This window comes from Pocillopora damicornis, chromosome 10 (genome assembly GCF_964200805.1).
Source record: "Pocillopora damicornis chromosome 10, jaPocDami1.2, whole genome shotgun sequence".
Lineage (NCBI taxonomy): Eukaryota > Metazoa > Cnidaria > Anthozoa > Scleractinia > Pocilloporidae > Pocillopora > Pocillopora damicornis.
The window spans coordinates 9838590-9854099 of record NC_142679.1 but is presented as its reverse complement, the minus strand read 5'-3'; the positions used below and the strand labels follow the sequence as shown (position 1 = coordinate 9854099).

Here is a 15510-nt window from a genome sequence, read left to right as displayed (position 1 = left end):
TCAGCCCCTCTGCCTTCAAACAAACAACTGACTATTGGAAGGCTAAGAAGTACAACACAGAAACTAGAGAGGATGCAGCAACTTAAAGAGTACCATATGGTTACAACAGAGCAATTAGCAGAAGGAATCTTGGAAGAGGTGCCCAAAACACCTATGGGGGAGGTCATCCTTTATATTCCTCATCAACTAGTGATCTGAGACCAGGCCGAGTCCACAAAGATGAGGATAGTTTATGATTGTTCAGCATAGACACATTGTCAAGTACTTTCCTTGAACAACTGTTTGGAAGTAGGACCCCCTTTACATCCCATGTTATTTGACATCCTTCTTCGAAATCGTCTGAAGATGTTGTGTATCACCGGAGATATTCACCCAAGAGTGGACCCAAGAGATAGAGATGCCCTTCACCTTCTATGATATGAGAACCTCAACTCAAGAACAGTGAGGCAGTATTATTTCACCAGAGTGATTTTTGGGTCAGGACCAAGCCCATATATTCTTGGGGCCACAATTCAAAAACATGTGAGCCAGTATGCCGATAAGTACCTCAGTACTGCTGATGAGTTGCTAAAAAACACATGTGGATGATGTTCAATCAGGTGGTGATTGTGTGGAAGAGCTGATTAGTTTCAAAGAGGAGGCCATGTGAATAATGGAAGAAGGAGGGTTTCACCTGCACAAGTGGCACAGCAACATTCTAGAATTAGAAGAACCACAGCAAATTGATGATGAAACCCTACTATCACAAGCAAGCTCAACTTATGCAAAGTTAGTGGTTGGAACCCATTCCCAAGAAACAAAGATACTTGGAGTACCTTGAAACAAGGTAGAAGACACAATTTCAGTTGATTTCATAAAGCCATTGGGAACAATGAGTGATGGTCCCCTTACCAAGAGAAAGATGTTATCAGCCATAAATGGTGTTTATGACTTGTTGGGACTTGCAGCACCAGTGACCATCATGGGAAAGATCCGGTACAGTGAGGTTTGCTTAAGGAAGCTAAGGTGGGACCAAGTGGTACCAGACGATATGCAAAGATCTTGGAACAACTGGCTGAAGGGAATGGAGAAGTGTCCGTCAATAAGTGTTCCACACAGTGTTGTGAGTAAAGATGTGAGAAGAATTGGCCTTCATGGTTTTGCTGATGCAAGAAAGCTAGCAGTTTCAGCAGCCATTTATGCACTTGTATTTCATCATGTTGCTCCAGTTCACCAGAGCCTGCTTGTTGCGAAGTCAAGAATAGCACCAAAACACCTGTCAATCCCACGGTTGGAGCTTATTGCAGCACACACCTTGAGCAAATTGATGAATCATGTGAAGGAAGTAATGGAAGGTCAGCTAGTTGAAGAGTATCACTGCTGGGTCGATAGTACTGCAGTGCTGTACTGGATTAAAGGTCATGGGATGTGGTCAGTTTGTTCGAAACCATACTGAAGTGATACAAGACAAGCAATACCTGAAGTGGCACCATGTCCCAACAAAAGACAATCCCAGAGACCACGGAAGTACAAGCACAGAGCCCTGTAAAATGGGAGAGCTTTGGTTTAAAGGACCAGACTGGCTAAGTTGTCTGGGAAAATGGCCACAGCAACCTGAGGTGTCAGAAACCGTAGAAACAGCAAAAGAGAGTGTGAAGCCTAAGTTCGAGAAACAGCTTCTTGTCAAAGAAGAAAAGAAAAATCCAATTGTGGATCAGCTTCTTAACAAGTATGCATCTTATCAGAAGCTTCTGAGGATAACTGCCATTGTGAGATGATTTATTGGCAACTGCAAGAAGAAAGAGAAAGAGAAGGGACCATTGACAACAGAAGAAACACAAGCAGCAGAGAAGTACTGGCTTCACCAGGCCCAGGCATCTCAGGATGTCAAGTCAGATGTTGCACTGAAGAAGGATGAGGATGGAATATTAAGATGTTTTGGAAGAGTGAAGGATTACAACCCAATCTTTCTTCCCTGAAGTTGCAAGCTAGCCTTCCTTATTGTGAAACAACTCCGTGAGCAGATGATGGACAGGGGAGTCTCAATAACCTTATGTCGCATGCGAGAGAAGTTTTGGGTACCCAAGTTAAGAGTGCTGACTAAGAAGGTGATACAAGACTGTACAGTTTGCAAATGCTATTGGTGGAAGCCATTGTCCACTTTACCTATCTTGGAGTGTAGATTGCCACTTTTCAGAACCCAACCATCAGACACTTTTGTCATGACGTGGGTAGATTTTGCAGGACCAGTGTACTATAAGATTACAAAGTCAAGTACAGCAAAGGCATACATCGCACTGTTCACTTGTGCTAGCATCAGAGCAGTCCATTTGAAGCTATGTCACAATCTGTCCACCACATAATTTCAGAGAGCCTTAAAGGAATTTACTGCTAGACGAGGATGTCCCCTTGGTGGGGAGGCTTCTTTGAGTGCCTAATTGGCATTATGAAAAGGTGTATGTCTTAAGTGATTGGCTGAAGTCTACTCAGCTATGAAGAGTTGCAAGAAGTCCTGTTAGACATTGAAATCTGCATGAACAGCAGGCCATTGTTTTATCAGGGAGAGGAATTTGAGCAACCAGTGTTCATCCCAAACATGTCACTCAGAGGGAGGCCAAACCCCATCTTAGAGGAGGATCTTGAGAAGATTGGAGAGGAAGAAGTAACCAGACAAATGAGGTTTCTGCAGAAAAACAAAGAACATGTTTGAAAGAGATTCGTGAAGGAGTATGTGCACGCCCTTGAAGAAAGACAGCAACTGCCCACCAGTAACATTGCTGAAATCCCAAACACAGGAGCGCTGGTGTTGCTTAAAGATGAAACCAAGAATAGAACACTGTGGAAGCTTGCACAAGTGGTAGGAAAGGTCACAGGCAAGGATGGAACAGTCTGAGGATTGAAGCTTAAGCAAGGGAATAGTTACATTGTGGAGCACCCCTTGCAACTCATATGTAAACTAGAAATTGGAGGAGAGGATCCTGACTGCCAGCCAAACCCAGAAGCAGAAGTGTTCAGACCAAGATTGAGACCAAGTAGAAGATCCAAGGAGATTGCAAACGAGAGAATCAAGGACATTGTTTCACAAGAAGTTTAAGAACATTTAAGCTGATTAACACTTAAATGGGGGGAGGGTGTCGTGACTGTTTTTTTGGGGGGGTTGCGTGACTGACAACCTCGTTTTGAAATTGTGAGCCTCGGTTCAAATTAAGTACCTCGTGGAAAATACACATCGGTGACGTTTTGAGAGAGGGGAGATTTTGAGTTGTGTACAACATTTTGTGAAGATTAAACCTTTAATTCGAGAAAGTAGAGTGAGTTATTTGGTTTCTCTGGAAAACGGAATTTTGGTTCCCACAGTCCAAAAATTATAATCTTTGTTGGTCCACTCCATGCATTTGTTTTTTTTTATGCAGGATAAAATCTAGTAAGTTCCTATTGTCATGTTCATTCTTACTGTTAACTATGCCAACTCCCCCATTGTAAATTACAAAAGAACCTTCCACCATCTAAAAGAATCACTGACTCCCCACTTTACCTATACTATGTATATATATATATATATATATATAGATGAATGTGGGGGTAGAGTCTACCTTGGCATGAAGTGCTCAATGCTGTGGTAGCAGAGCTAAGTATACACAAGTTAAAGAATTAAAGAGTACACATCGATTCTCTGTGACTCTGAGTTTCACGCCTAAGCACTCGTCAAACAGAACTTTTCACTGATTGAAGTGACTTTAAATAAAAAACCTGGAGTGAGGTGTCTCCACCATACAGATCCCAAATTTTACGTCGACGCACATCAATACCACTTCCTGGATGCTGAAATGTAAAAATATTCAACTGATCCAATAATGTAGAAAAAATAAGATGGATCCACCAGTGAAAGGTGAATCTCGATTAAAAATTAAAATCATCAAGTCTAGTTAGTTCAAAGATGTTGTAAAAGATAGCACATGAATACATCAAACTAGTTTTTATGGACTGAGCATAGCCTATGACAACGCATTTTATCATCTTGAGCTTTATTGCCACTACAGCCTAAGATTTTTTTTTGGGAGGGGGGGGGGAATTGTGGATCCTATTTTTTGAAATACATTAATAAGGTCAACTTTTCATGTCTGTAAAAGGTAATTACTGTATGAGAGTTGTAACAAGTATTGGAAAATCTAATTGTTTCATAATCCACACTTTTCTTATACCTTCAGCAACAGCTGCTTTGACATTACTGACCTAATCACTCTTATTATTGTACAGGCAGTTGCAAATGTGGGTTTCAACTGCACATGGTGTTGCATTTGAATAACCTGCCTAGCAGGCATTTTTTTGTGTTTTATTCCCCTTGCAGCTTTGGAACTTACTCAAATGCTTCCCATCAAAACCACTAGTTAAAAACACCAGTTATTATGACCTTGCATGTAAAATAGCCTATTTATTATACAACTTATCCCCAAGGAATCTAAAGTTATTGCTTTAGTTGTCTAATTTTAACTAACTTTCCTGCAATATTTGTGCATCTTTCATGACTTAAAAAAGTGATTGCCCAGTTCAATTCCTTTCAATAGCACCATTTTGCTAAATATCATATTCCATAGGGTCTGTGCTCAATTATCAGGAAATGCTTAATGATGAAATTTCCCAAATAAAAAAAAGAAAAACACATACCCCTTCCTTGCTGAGAATGTGAACCAGGAATCCATTTCCACATCCAAGATCAACAAAGCTCTGTTTCTGCTTAAGATTCTTCTCATATCTCTCCTTCTTCCAAAGGACCTATCACAATTTAATATGATATCAATATCACAGTCAGTTGGGTGCTCTATCCAAAGCAACCACATCACTTAAGAGTTTACAACTATTTATTGTTCATTATAATTATGTATTACTGGTAAGTTAATCAGGAAAGACTACAAATAAAGATTGTTGCTGCTTCTGCTGTTTAAGGGTAGAATAGACATTTACTTGTCTTGTAATGAAAGCAAAATTTATGGACACCAAACACTTTGTTTGATGTTCACAAAAGTAACCATTTGTAGTCGACAATTTTTCCCTTTGTTGAGCATACCCATGCATTTCTTAATCAGGTCACTTGTATTAGTTAAGGACCCACTTACATGGCCATTTCAAAAGTTAACACATGATGCATGTAATAAAAGCAACTTCAAGTGCTTTACTAGATAAGAAAAGATGTGATTTGTATAGCTGCTTGTTCATAACATACTTAGACTCATGATGCTTTGACTACATACTGGTAGTCTTCTTCAGGTGATGAGGTCAACTGGTCATGCGTGATCTTATGAAGCATGATGCTCTGCTATGATTAGCTTCTTGAATATAGGGTACATGACGCTCCTTGGAAAGGGAAACAGAGTTTCCACACCTTTATTAGTTTCAAGCAGGTTGGCTCCAGCAAAAGTAATTTTGTCTCGGTCAGGATTCGGTCAGACTAGGGTTATGTTGACAAGATGGATGAAGCATGGCTTGACCACATTTGCTGTTCCTGGTCATGATCTGCTGCTAAATAGAACGATTTATATGGATGTAGAAAGTAATCTTGGACCAGGAGATATTATGAGGGAGACCACAGATCAACTAGATGAACTGAACCCGCAAGGGAGCGATACGAGTAAAACAACATACTCCTGAGTTTGTTTGCTGAACATCTGTCGCCAGTACTGAAGTTCAGTTAGCCCCTCAGTGCTTCAATCCTTTAAGTTGCTTGGCATCTTAAGATATAGAGGATCTAGAGGAGGCTGTCGACAAAGGATTCCAGTCAAGATTTCTAATAGGAGGGATGAAATCAGTCATTGGAGTGTCGACTGCTGTCCTGTTGATGGCATGGCTAGAGCAAACCTTGTCCCTATTGCTAGACAAGTGGATCCTACGACTAACAAATCCAGCTCAGAATTTATGGTACCTAAATTTTTATCTACAAATATTTGCAGCCTTGCCAAGACTAAGAACCGTGTTTGAGCTGCTGTGGCACTGGAGGCAGATTTGAATAACAAAGACATTGATATCTGTGTTGTTTCTGAGACCCATCTTAAGCCAGGAATGCTGGACACTATTGTTAACATACCCAGCTACAAAATATTTAGACAAGATAGGAACTGGTTAGGCCTGGATAGCAGATGTAAAGGTGGAATCACTATATTTGCAAGGAGTAACTTGGACGTAATTGATTGCCATAGATCAGAACTCTATGAACTTTTATGTTTGACTTTTAAATTACCCTCAGGACACTTACTATTAGTGTGTGGAGTGTACCACCTGCCCCAGCCAACATACAGGCCTTCGGACTTTCTACAATACCTTGTTCATTTAGTGGACAATGCTTTAGATCAACACCCTGGATTGACCATTGTCTTGGGCAGCGATACTAACCAACTGGAGGTAAATGATCTTTGTCAATTGACAGCATGGAAGTTCCTTGAGGACTTTCCAACTAAGGGTGTTGCATACTTGGATAATGTCCTCACAAATCGACCGGACTAATTTGGGAAATGTGCTTCATTTTCTATATCAATAAAAACGGATCACATGGCGGTCATTTTACCAGTGGGATCAAACCTCGAACCTGTTTGCCAAAAAATTCGCATCTGGGATTGCAGAAAACACTGAAAGGAGGTGTTATACTTAGAAATTGTGGGAGAGACTTGGGATAGTGTCTTGGGAACAAACGATGTGGATGAGGCTGTGAATAACTTGGAAACTCTTATTCACAGACACATGGATAAGTGCATGCCATTCAGAACAGTTTGCATCTCATTGCATGATCCGGTGTGGGTAACACCCCCTCTCAAGTCCCTGATGAGGTCTAAATCCAGGATTGGTCAAAACAGGGGGGATCGGCTTTGGGAATTTAACAGGAGAATAAGTGAAGTTATCAGTGAGAACAGGAGAAATCTCCTTCAAGCACCTGTAGGAGCTGGAAAGTGGTGGAAACACATGGATAGCCTGTCACAGCACTAGTGTTCCTCGGCCATGGTTACATTGTACATGCAATCTTTGGCTGAGCTGAATGATTATTTTGCTGAATTTTGTCGAGACAGTGCGTATAAACAGCCTACACCTGCCCAACTTGAGAGAGGAGTTCAAGTTCCTGAGATTTCAGAAAGACAGGTATGGAATTGTTTGCAGCACCTGAAGAAAACTGCCACTGGATCAGACCTCATACCATTCTGGGTATGGAGAGACCACACGGAAATTGTTACACCTTTAATTTGCAAGATCTGGGAAACTTATCCCCAAGGTTCAATACCTGACCCTTACTTATCATGGAAAAGAGCTCACTTGAACCCCCTCCCCAAGGTTGATGTTCCCAAGGGAAAGATAGACTACAGAGGAATCAACATCACCCCTGTAATTGCACGTGCATTTTAAAAGTCTGTTTATAACATTCATGTGAGGGACACTGTTGAGCAACATCTGAGCTCAACTCAGTTTGCCTACAGGACAGGGGGAGCAGTATTGACACACTCCTCAGTATGCAGCACACCATCTATAGTTATCTAAATGACCCTAAGTGTAAAGCCGTACGTTTGTTTTCCATGGATTTCAGTAAAGCGTTCAATAGTGTTAATCATAAACTTTTGTCCTATAAGCTTAAGGATATATCGTTAAATCCATTTATAATCAATTGGTATTTAAGCTTTCTTGAGAATCGTCAACAGTGCATTATTTATAATAGTTTTCAGGGACAATGGAAATGTGTGAACAGGGGCACAACACAGGGTAGTGTGAGTGGTCCGTACTTATTTAGTATTTTTATTAATGATCTGGAAGTCAGCATAGATAATCACCCAGCCCTGTTTAAATACACAGACAACTCTACTCTCATTGTTCCCATTTGGAGTAATGGCCACTGATGTACGGATTTGGTGGATTGGTTTTTGGTTTGGTCTAAGGAAAGTAATATGATTTGTAATCTGTCGAAATGTAAAGAAATTATTTTTCGCAAGAAAGGTTTTATTCAGGATATTGCGCAAGTTAATAACATTCGGCAATGCAGGAGAATTGTAAATAGAGCAAACATGTATATGCTAAGTTGATTTAGGCAAATAAGTGTCTGTTTGTATTAAGATCTTTACGGAAGGAAGGTTTCAGTCAAGGTGAAGTAGACCACGTATTTAGTGCCTTAGTTTCACTAAACTCCACTTATGGTCTGCCTGTTTATGGCACTATGGACACAGATCTCATGGTCATACAAAACGTTATGGACAGATGCTTTAAAGGCAAATACACATCTAAGAGAATAGACATTCAGGAACTTTTAGAAAAGGCAAATAATAAGATTTTCAAGGTACGTTCAGTGGATCGCGATTGCCCACTTAGTAACATCATTCCAAAGAAGAAAGAAACAAAGTACCAACTCAGAAACAAAAGTGCTCATCACCCAGATATAAAGACTGACAGATTTAAGAATGTTATTGTAAATAGGCTTATCTTTAAATATAATTTTTGATCTTTCTATTGTTTCATATAGTATGTCTTATGTATATCTATACAGTATGTCGTGTATTTTCAGACTCCTAACTGCTGATGTAACTTAAGATGTCTTTTTATCTTAGGAGGAATAAAGATTGATTGATTGATTGATTGATTGATTGATTAGTTGTTTTTAAACAGCTCTGATTGATGCATTTCGATCCTTGCCGTTTCATTCAGTGATTTGCTCCCTTGGTGGTCCGCTGTCACTAGGCTCTCCTGTTGTTGTATTTTTTGATCGTGGGCATCCACGCTTCTAGAATTTCTATTCCACTGTCTCTGTTAACGTTGTCAGGGTGAAGTCTTTTGATTGTGGATGCCCACAATCAAAAAACACAACAACAGGAGAGCCATGCAATGGCAGACCGCCAAGGGAGCAAATCACTGAATGAAACAGCAAGGATCAAAATGCACCAATCAGAGCTGTTGAAAACCAACTAATCACAGCAGAGCATCATGCTTAATAAGATCATGCATGACCAGTCAACCTCATTGCCTGAAAAAGACTAGCAGTATGCAGTCAAAATGTCACGATCTACATCATGTGGCTACATCGTGAGACAAACGAAAAACTTAGCTTTTATTGTTATTCACCGCGATGAATAATCACAACCTTTTTTACGATACTTAGACACGTTCCCATAATGACTGGAAGCATATAAATTGGCTTTAAAATATTTTGCAACAGACAGGGATCCTTAAAATGTAAAGTTGCTATCAGAAAACACCTCCATTAGTGAGGGATGTCACTATGTCGAGAAACAATGACATGAATTTTCTTTGACACTCTTCACAATGCTCTTAAGTTAAGATTTCAAGTCACAATAACTAAGTGATTTTGCCCCCAATTTGGAATAGCCTGAACTAAATTTTCAGCCGCTAAAGAACCTACAAGAGCCCTGGCCTCTTAATTACTAAAACTGTTTCTGTACTATGAATGTGGAGTTTTTGTTGGATTAAGATTTCAAGCCCTCAACCCAACATTCACTTAGTTTGGGATATTAAAAAAGGTACTGATTCTCTAACAGGCTGACATTTTACAATGGAAAATAAGTAAATAAAGTAGATAAAAAAGGTAAAAACAAAATTTTTGGCTGGCTCATCCAAGATTGTCGGAGAAGTGGAGTTAGTACGTTAGTACGTTGGTACACAAGAGACATGCAGTCCTTTAATCGACCTTAGTACGTTGGTACGCAAGTCATTCATGCTTGTTCCAGAAGTGTAGTTAGTACGTTAGTACGTTGGTACGCTAGTGACATGCAGTCCTCTGATTGAACGCTTGTACACAAGGACGCAGGTCATTCATGGTTGTCAGAGAAGTGGAGTTAGTACGCTAGTACGTTGGTGCACAAGAGACATACAGTTCTTTAATCGAACCCTAGTACGTTGGTACACAAGTCATTCGTGCTTGTTCGAGAAGTGTAGTTAGTACGTTAGTACGTTGGTACGCTAGTGAAATGCGGTCCTCTGATCGAGCGCTTGTACACAAGGACGCAGGTCAGTCATGGTTGTCGCAGAAGTGGAGTTAGTACGCTAGTACGTTGGTACACACGAGACATCCAGTTCTTTAATCCAACCCTAAGTGTAGTTGGTGCGCTAATACGTTGGTACGCTAGTGACATGCAGTCCTTTAATCGAACGCTAGTACATAACGACGCAGTTCATTCATCGGAGAAGTGGAGTTAGTACGCTAGTACGTTGGTACGCTAGTGACACAGTTAGCATACGTACTGATAGTACTATAGTACTGGTGAACACCGTTAGTACTGTAGTACTAATGACTAAGCAAAAAACTAAAAGAAATCTTTCCTAAAACGAGCAGCATATGGAATCATGTTCCAATAAAAAAGAAACGTGTCAATTAAAATATGCCGTCAAACAAACTTATCTTGAAAAATGTCTTCGCATTAATGAATAAGCTCCCATTCTTTACTCTGGTAAAATTTATGAAAATAAATCATATGTCTGAAATCAGTGTTCATTAAGCTTTAAGGAAATGTATACTTTTATAGGGTTAACATGCATAGCTTTCACGCTTTCTCAGTTTGAGCGAAAACACTAATTTCCTTCTGTGATACCTCAATGATAATAAAAGTGTTTTTACAAGGATTTCTAGCCCTAAGAAAGGCTGTAACTATACCTGTGTAAAAATTTTCTATGTGAACTTGAAATCACTGTCAGTTTGCACCACTCCTGTCATATACAGTCATCAACGAAATAATACACAGTTGCTTGTAGATATGGAGTTTCTTCTCTTGTGTTTGAATTGATATCTCAATTGTTGGCATCAAATTGAACTCTTAAAGAAAATTCCATACCTAAGTGTGTCCATAGATTATTCTCTATCTGACAAATTAAGAATATGTATAGCCTTACTAGTATAAGAGAAATAATCAAAAGCACATCACATTCAATACCACTCATAGACTACAAGCCTTCCTTAATATAAATGTTCCAAACTGTCTTTTTAGAACTGTAAGACTGCTCTAAGTTTTAATTGATAAAAAAAGGATTTCCATATGAGAGGAGCAGCATTAACAGAGGCACAATTTATAAGTTTAGAGCAGTTGACTTTTGAAACGAAAAGAAGGTAACATGTTTAATTTAAACCACCAGCAACTTAAATTGTGCCATTTAAACTAGAGGATGAGATCCACAATAAGCTAGTGTAGATTGATAAGAACAGGAGTGACATGATCAAATTTTGCAATCTGAAAAATCACCCCAAGAATCCTGAACTTTCTGTAAACAATCCATAAGGCAGACTAACACAAACTGAGTCACAATAATCATGTATGGAAAAGAGTTTCCTGATCTGCCTGATGTTGTACAGTTCACACAAAGCCCTACTTCACCAAACAAGGACCAAAGGTTTCAAAGGCTTTCTAAAGGCTAGAGATGGCCTCACCAACAACAAATAAATCAATTGATATCTTCTAAAGTTGTCAAACTGCGCCATAACTCAGTTTTCTCAACAAAATGCACTTTCTGATCACAGAACAGTGTTGCTTTCTGAGTGAATAGAGCAAAGTCTGAAGGAAATGTAGATCTGAATGTCATCAGTTTATCCATGAATGAAAGTGAAATGATGAGAAATAGTAATTAAAAAATAGGTGGGAGATATAAGGTGTAAATAAAATTGGAACCATACAACTATCCTGACTGACTCCATGGTCAAGAGTTGAGTTATGGGAAGTTTTACCACCAATCTAAATATGCTGCTAATGATCACATAAAAATGAGTCAAATCAATTTAATGCAGGACCAAGAGCTCCAAAATCCTACTGCATGATATACAGAAGGATGGCATATTAAGTGCTATCAAAGGCAGCACTTATAGGGTCCAAATTTATGAGAAGTGTCACTTCCTCATAATCCATATTCAATAAGCCGTCAATTTGAATTTCTGATATCACAGTCTTTGTCAAGTGAACTGAAATTTAGGAAGATGAAGAATTTTTTTAATTACAATGGATTATATGTTGTTTAGGAGCAGTCTCTTAAACCCTATTTGCCCTAATACTGTTATTCATATTCTCAACACTGTCATCTTTATGTTTCCTCCAAGATAGTAGTGATTAGGAGGATTTGTTTGGCAATTACAAGCTTCTTCAGTTTGTAATCATGTTCCTTATTTTAATGACCTTAATTTTGGATTCAGCAGTGATGCTGTAAGAAGAAGCTAGATCCCAGTCACTCTTTTGCAATAAAAAGTTAAATGATAGTTGAAATCTCTACAGATAACAAGGGCCCCAAGGCATATATCAACATTCTCTTAAAACTGAGGGAATTCAGTGAAGATGAAACAGTATTATCTTATAAGGAAGTGGAGGATGAATCACCAGTCTCACAAACTAAGACAATCCACTCAGAACATTTTAAGGACTTTTCTCCCTTCCTATGAATTAAAAGAGAGTGGTACATGCATAGATTGAGAGATTAGTGTGTACTGGTTGTTCACAACAAAGGATATATCTACATTAGAATTAGTAATTTCTGGGATGAGAGGTGCAAATTCAGCAACAAAACAAAAGCATAGACAAAAAGTAGCCATCTAAAACCAGCACTGAAAACAAGTGTTTTGTTTGTTTTGTTTTGTTTGTTTTCTATTTGACTGTTTGTTTGTTTTTTTGGGGGATGGGGGGATGGGGGGATAAATACACATCATATTATTTAGGTTCCCTATCACAACTGTTGATTAAAAGCCACCTGTGTGTGTGTGTGTGACTGTGTGTGTGTGTGTGTGAGTGTGTGTGTGTGAAGAGCCAGCAAGCAGCACTTATCCATCCTAAATTCCTGCCATATTTTACTGGGCTAGTTTTAGCATCTCCATAAATTAGGAGCTGACCTGATACAGGCTACACCATCATAAATCAACACAAAGGGTTGGCAATTAACAGAAAACTGAGTTCAAGACAACAGCTATAGGAAAGGAGTTAAAGAATAAGTGGTATATAGAATTAACATAAAATTACTGACTGTATATTTAAGAATTCTCATTTTTATCAGAAACTATAGTACTTACCAGCAAATATGAAGCTATAGCAATATCTTCATACACAAATTTCTGGGGATCTGTACTTTCTGGCCACATCTGTTTGAGGAATCATAAATATTTACCATTAATTAATTGTACTTTATCATATGTCACATTTTATCAAATTTGATACTTTCAGCATGTACTTTCAAGCCAAAGTGGGACTCTAGGAATGGAAATCATAAAATCCATATGTTGCAAACAAATACTAGTTTGTCCTGTTTTGGGGAACCAGCATTAAGTAGCATTTGGTGCTCAATAAATTCTGATCACCAACTTCACACTTGCTTCACAAGATGGCGTCAGTACTACTGGAGCACTCACCCAAGCCTCATAATTTTGCTGCTTATAGGAGGTGACATGGAGTTAAGTCTTGCTCCAACTTGAAGCTGAACGTGGCCTATTATAACACTCAATCTCTGATAAATAAATCATAATCCTTAGAAGCCAACTGTACAACTTCAATTATTGCAGTAACTGAGACGAATTTGGACAATTCACTGACATACACAGAGCTATTTTCTTCAAATTTTGTGGTATTCAGATGCAATAAAAACTACAAAGGGGAAGGAGTCTTGGTAGCCATGAGTGGCAGGATCATTTGCAATCTATGACACTTATTGGAAGAATTAGAAATTGAATTCTTAACGCTCGACATCCACTATTCAAAAACAATTATTTCAATTTTGGCATGTTTTACAGACCCTGTCAAGCCACATAAAATGTTTGTAAGCATTGCAGAGAATTTGGAATTACAGACACCTCAATCAGAATTGACTTTAGTCCAAGACTTTAATCTTAAAGATATTGATTGGCAGAATAGATTAATTCTTAACAACTGAAACGATTAGAAGCAGTTCAGGGACATACCGTAGTTTCTAACAACTTCCTAACTCGATAGGTGTTGTAACCAACAAGAGGAAACAATGTCCTTAACCTTTTGTTGACTAACAACAGCCGTATCATTTACAATGTGGATGTTGGCCAACCAATTTCCGATCACGAAATCGTAACTTATAAAATGAATAATCATCTGTAACAATGCAAATTATCTGAAAGAAAATTTTATGACTTCAACAAAGCTGACTGGTCATGCTTAAATAAGCTGTTCAAATGTATTTTATGGCATATATTAAAGTTCACATGGCAGCCAGGTGGACAATCAGACATGGATTGATGCTACTCTGGTTTAAAGATTTCATGAATGTAACTGAGAAGTAACAATTCTTAGACCCAACATTTCAACACTCCTGTCTAGTGCCTTCATCAGGGGTGATCTAAATGCTGCAACAGGAGGTCCTTTTATATGCTCACTAATGAACTACCCTTTTTTCTGACAAGGTGTAGATAGGCGTCAGGAAGTAAGCAGCCATCATCACAACTTAAAGGAGTGTGGGCAGAGTTAATATGCCAGGCTTCCAAACAAAGGTGCTGGTGGTAACACTGATGAGTGGTGATAATTTTAGACTTGTCCCACCCAATTGCATGTTTGGTTAAGCATGTGTGCTCCAATAAAGCTGAGTTTTCTTTTTTGCAAAAGTACCGTATTTCTTCACCTATAAGCTGACCTCGGCTATAAGCCGAGACCCTAAAAGTTGGAGACCTTCAACAGACTCGGGAAGCAAAGAATCTGATTGGTGGAAAGAAAAACGTTCTTGTCATGTCAATTTTAAAGCATGTCACGTAAAGAGTGCTGCAGTCACAGAATTAATGGTCATTTCGCATTAACATTAAATTTGTACCTGTTTTCGAATCCCAAACCCTCGGCTATAAGCCAAATCCCGTTTCTTATGAAAAAATCTCCCAACCTTTTTGGTCAAATACTGAAAAATCACTTGGCTTAAAGGTGAAGAAATACCGTAGGCCACTTGTTGATGCTCTTTCAAAGGTGTACCAAACTGATGTTTGGTCTGTCTGATATACTCATTATGACAGTTATTGCATGGAATAGAATAAATAGCGTCCATTCCTTGTTCTTTCACAACAGGATCCTTAGGTTTGGCAAAAAATAAACCCCAAAGTCTGAAAAGGGTTTTTAGCAACTTTAACGTTGTGGCTATTCAAAATTCTCTTGATGGGTTCCATAATACCCTGAATGTAAGGAATAACAGCAAAACCAATCCCTGGTTCCCTCTCATGAGAAGTGCTACTAGTTGTAAATGGTTTTTGGCAGTTACGGATAAAAGCTTTTGTATAGCCATTCCCCTTTAGGACATTGGAAACATATTTCCTCTCCTTAGCCTTTGAATTGAGTGAAGATGGTAGACAGTCTGCCCTTCTAAGTAAAGTTTTGGCTACAGACTTTTTATGGCAAATAGGGTGTTGAGAATCGAAACCTAAGAATCCTGCAGTGTTTAGATCACCCCTGATGAAGGCACTAGACTGGGGTGTTGAAATGTTGGGTCTAAGAATTGTAACTTCTCGGTTACATTATGAAATCTTTAAACCAGGGTAGCATCAAACCCTGTTTGTACTATGACATCGTGCATTTCTCTCTGATGACATAA

At 38.8% G+C, this 15510-nt stretch overlaps 1 protein-coding gene and 1 pseudogene across 2 annotated transcripts in view; one reads left to right on the top strand and one right to left on the bottom strand.

Moving 5' to 3' along the window:
* LOC113686977 (putative tRNA (uracil-O(2)-)-methyltransferase) overlaps window positions 1-15510 on the bottom strand; it is a 38820-nt gene that overhangs the window by 14493 nt on the left and 8817 nt on the right. For both annotated transcript variants that reach the window (XM_089184373.1, XM_089184374.1), the window contains exons 4-6: window positions 12992-13060; window positions 4645-4752; window positions 3730-3801 (exon numbers count right to left, since the gene is read on the bottom strand). In XM_089184373.1, the coding sequence (XP_089040499.1) occupies window positions 3730-3801; window positions 4645-4752; window positions 12992-13060 (249 nt within the window). The remainder of the gene's footprint in view (window positions 1-3729; window positions 3802-4644; window positions 4753-12991; window positions 13061-15510) is intronic.
* Window positions 6964-8443, top strand: LOC149038841 (uncharacterized; annotated as a pseudogene).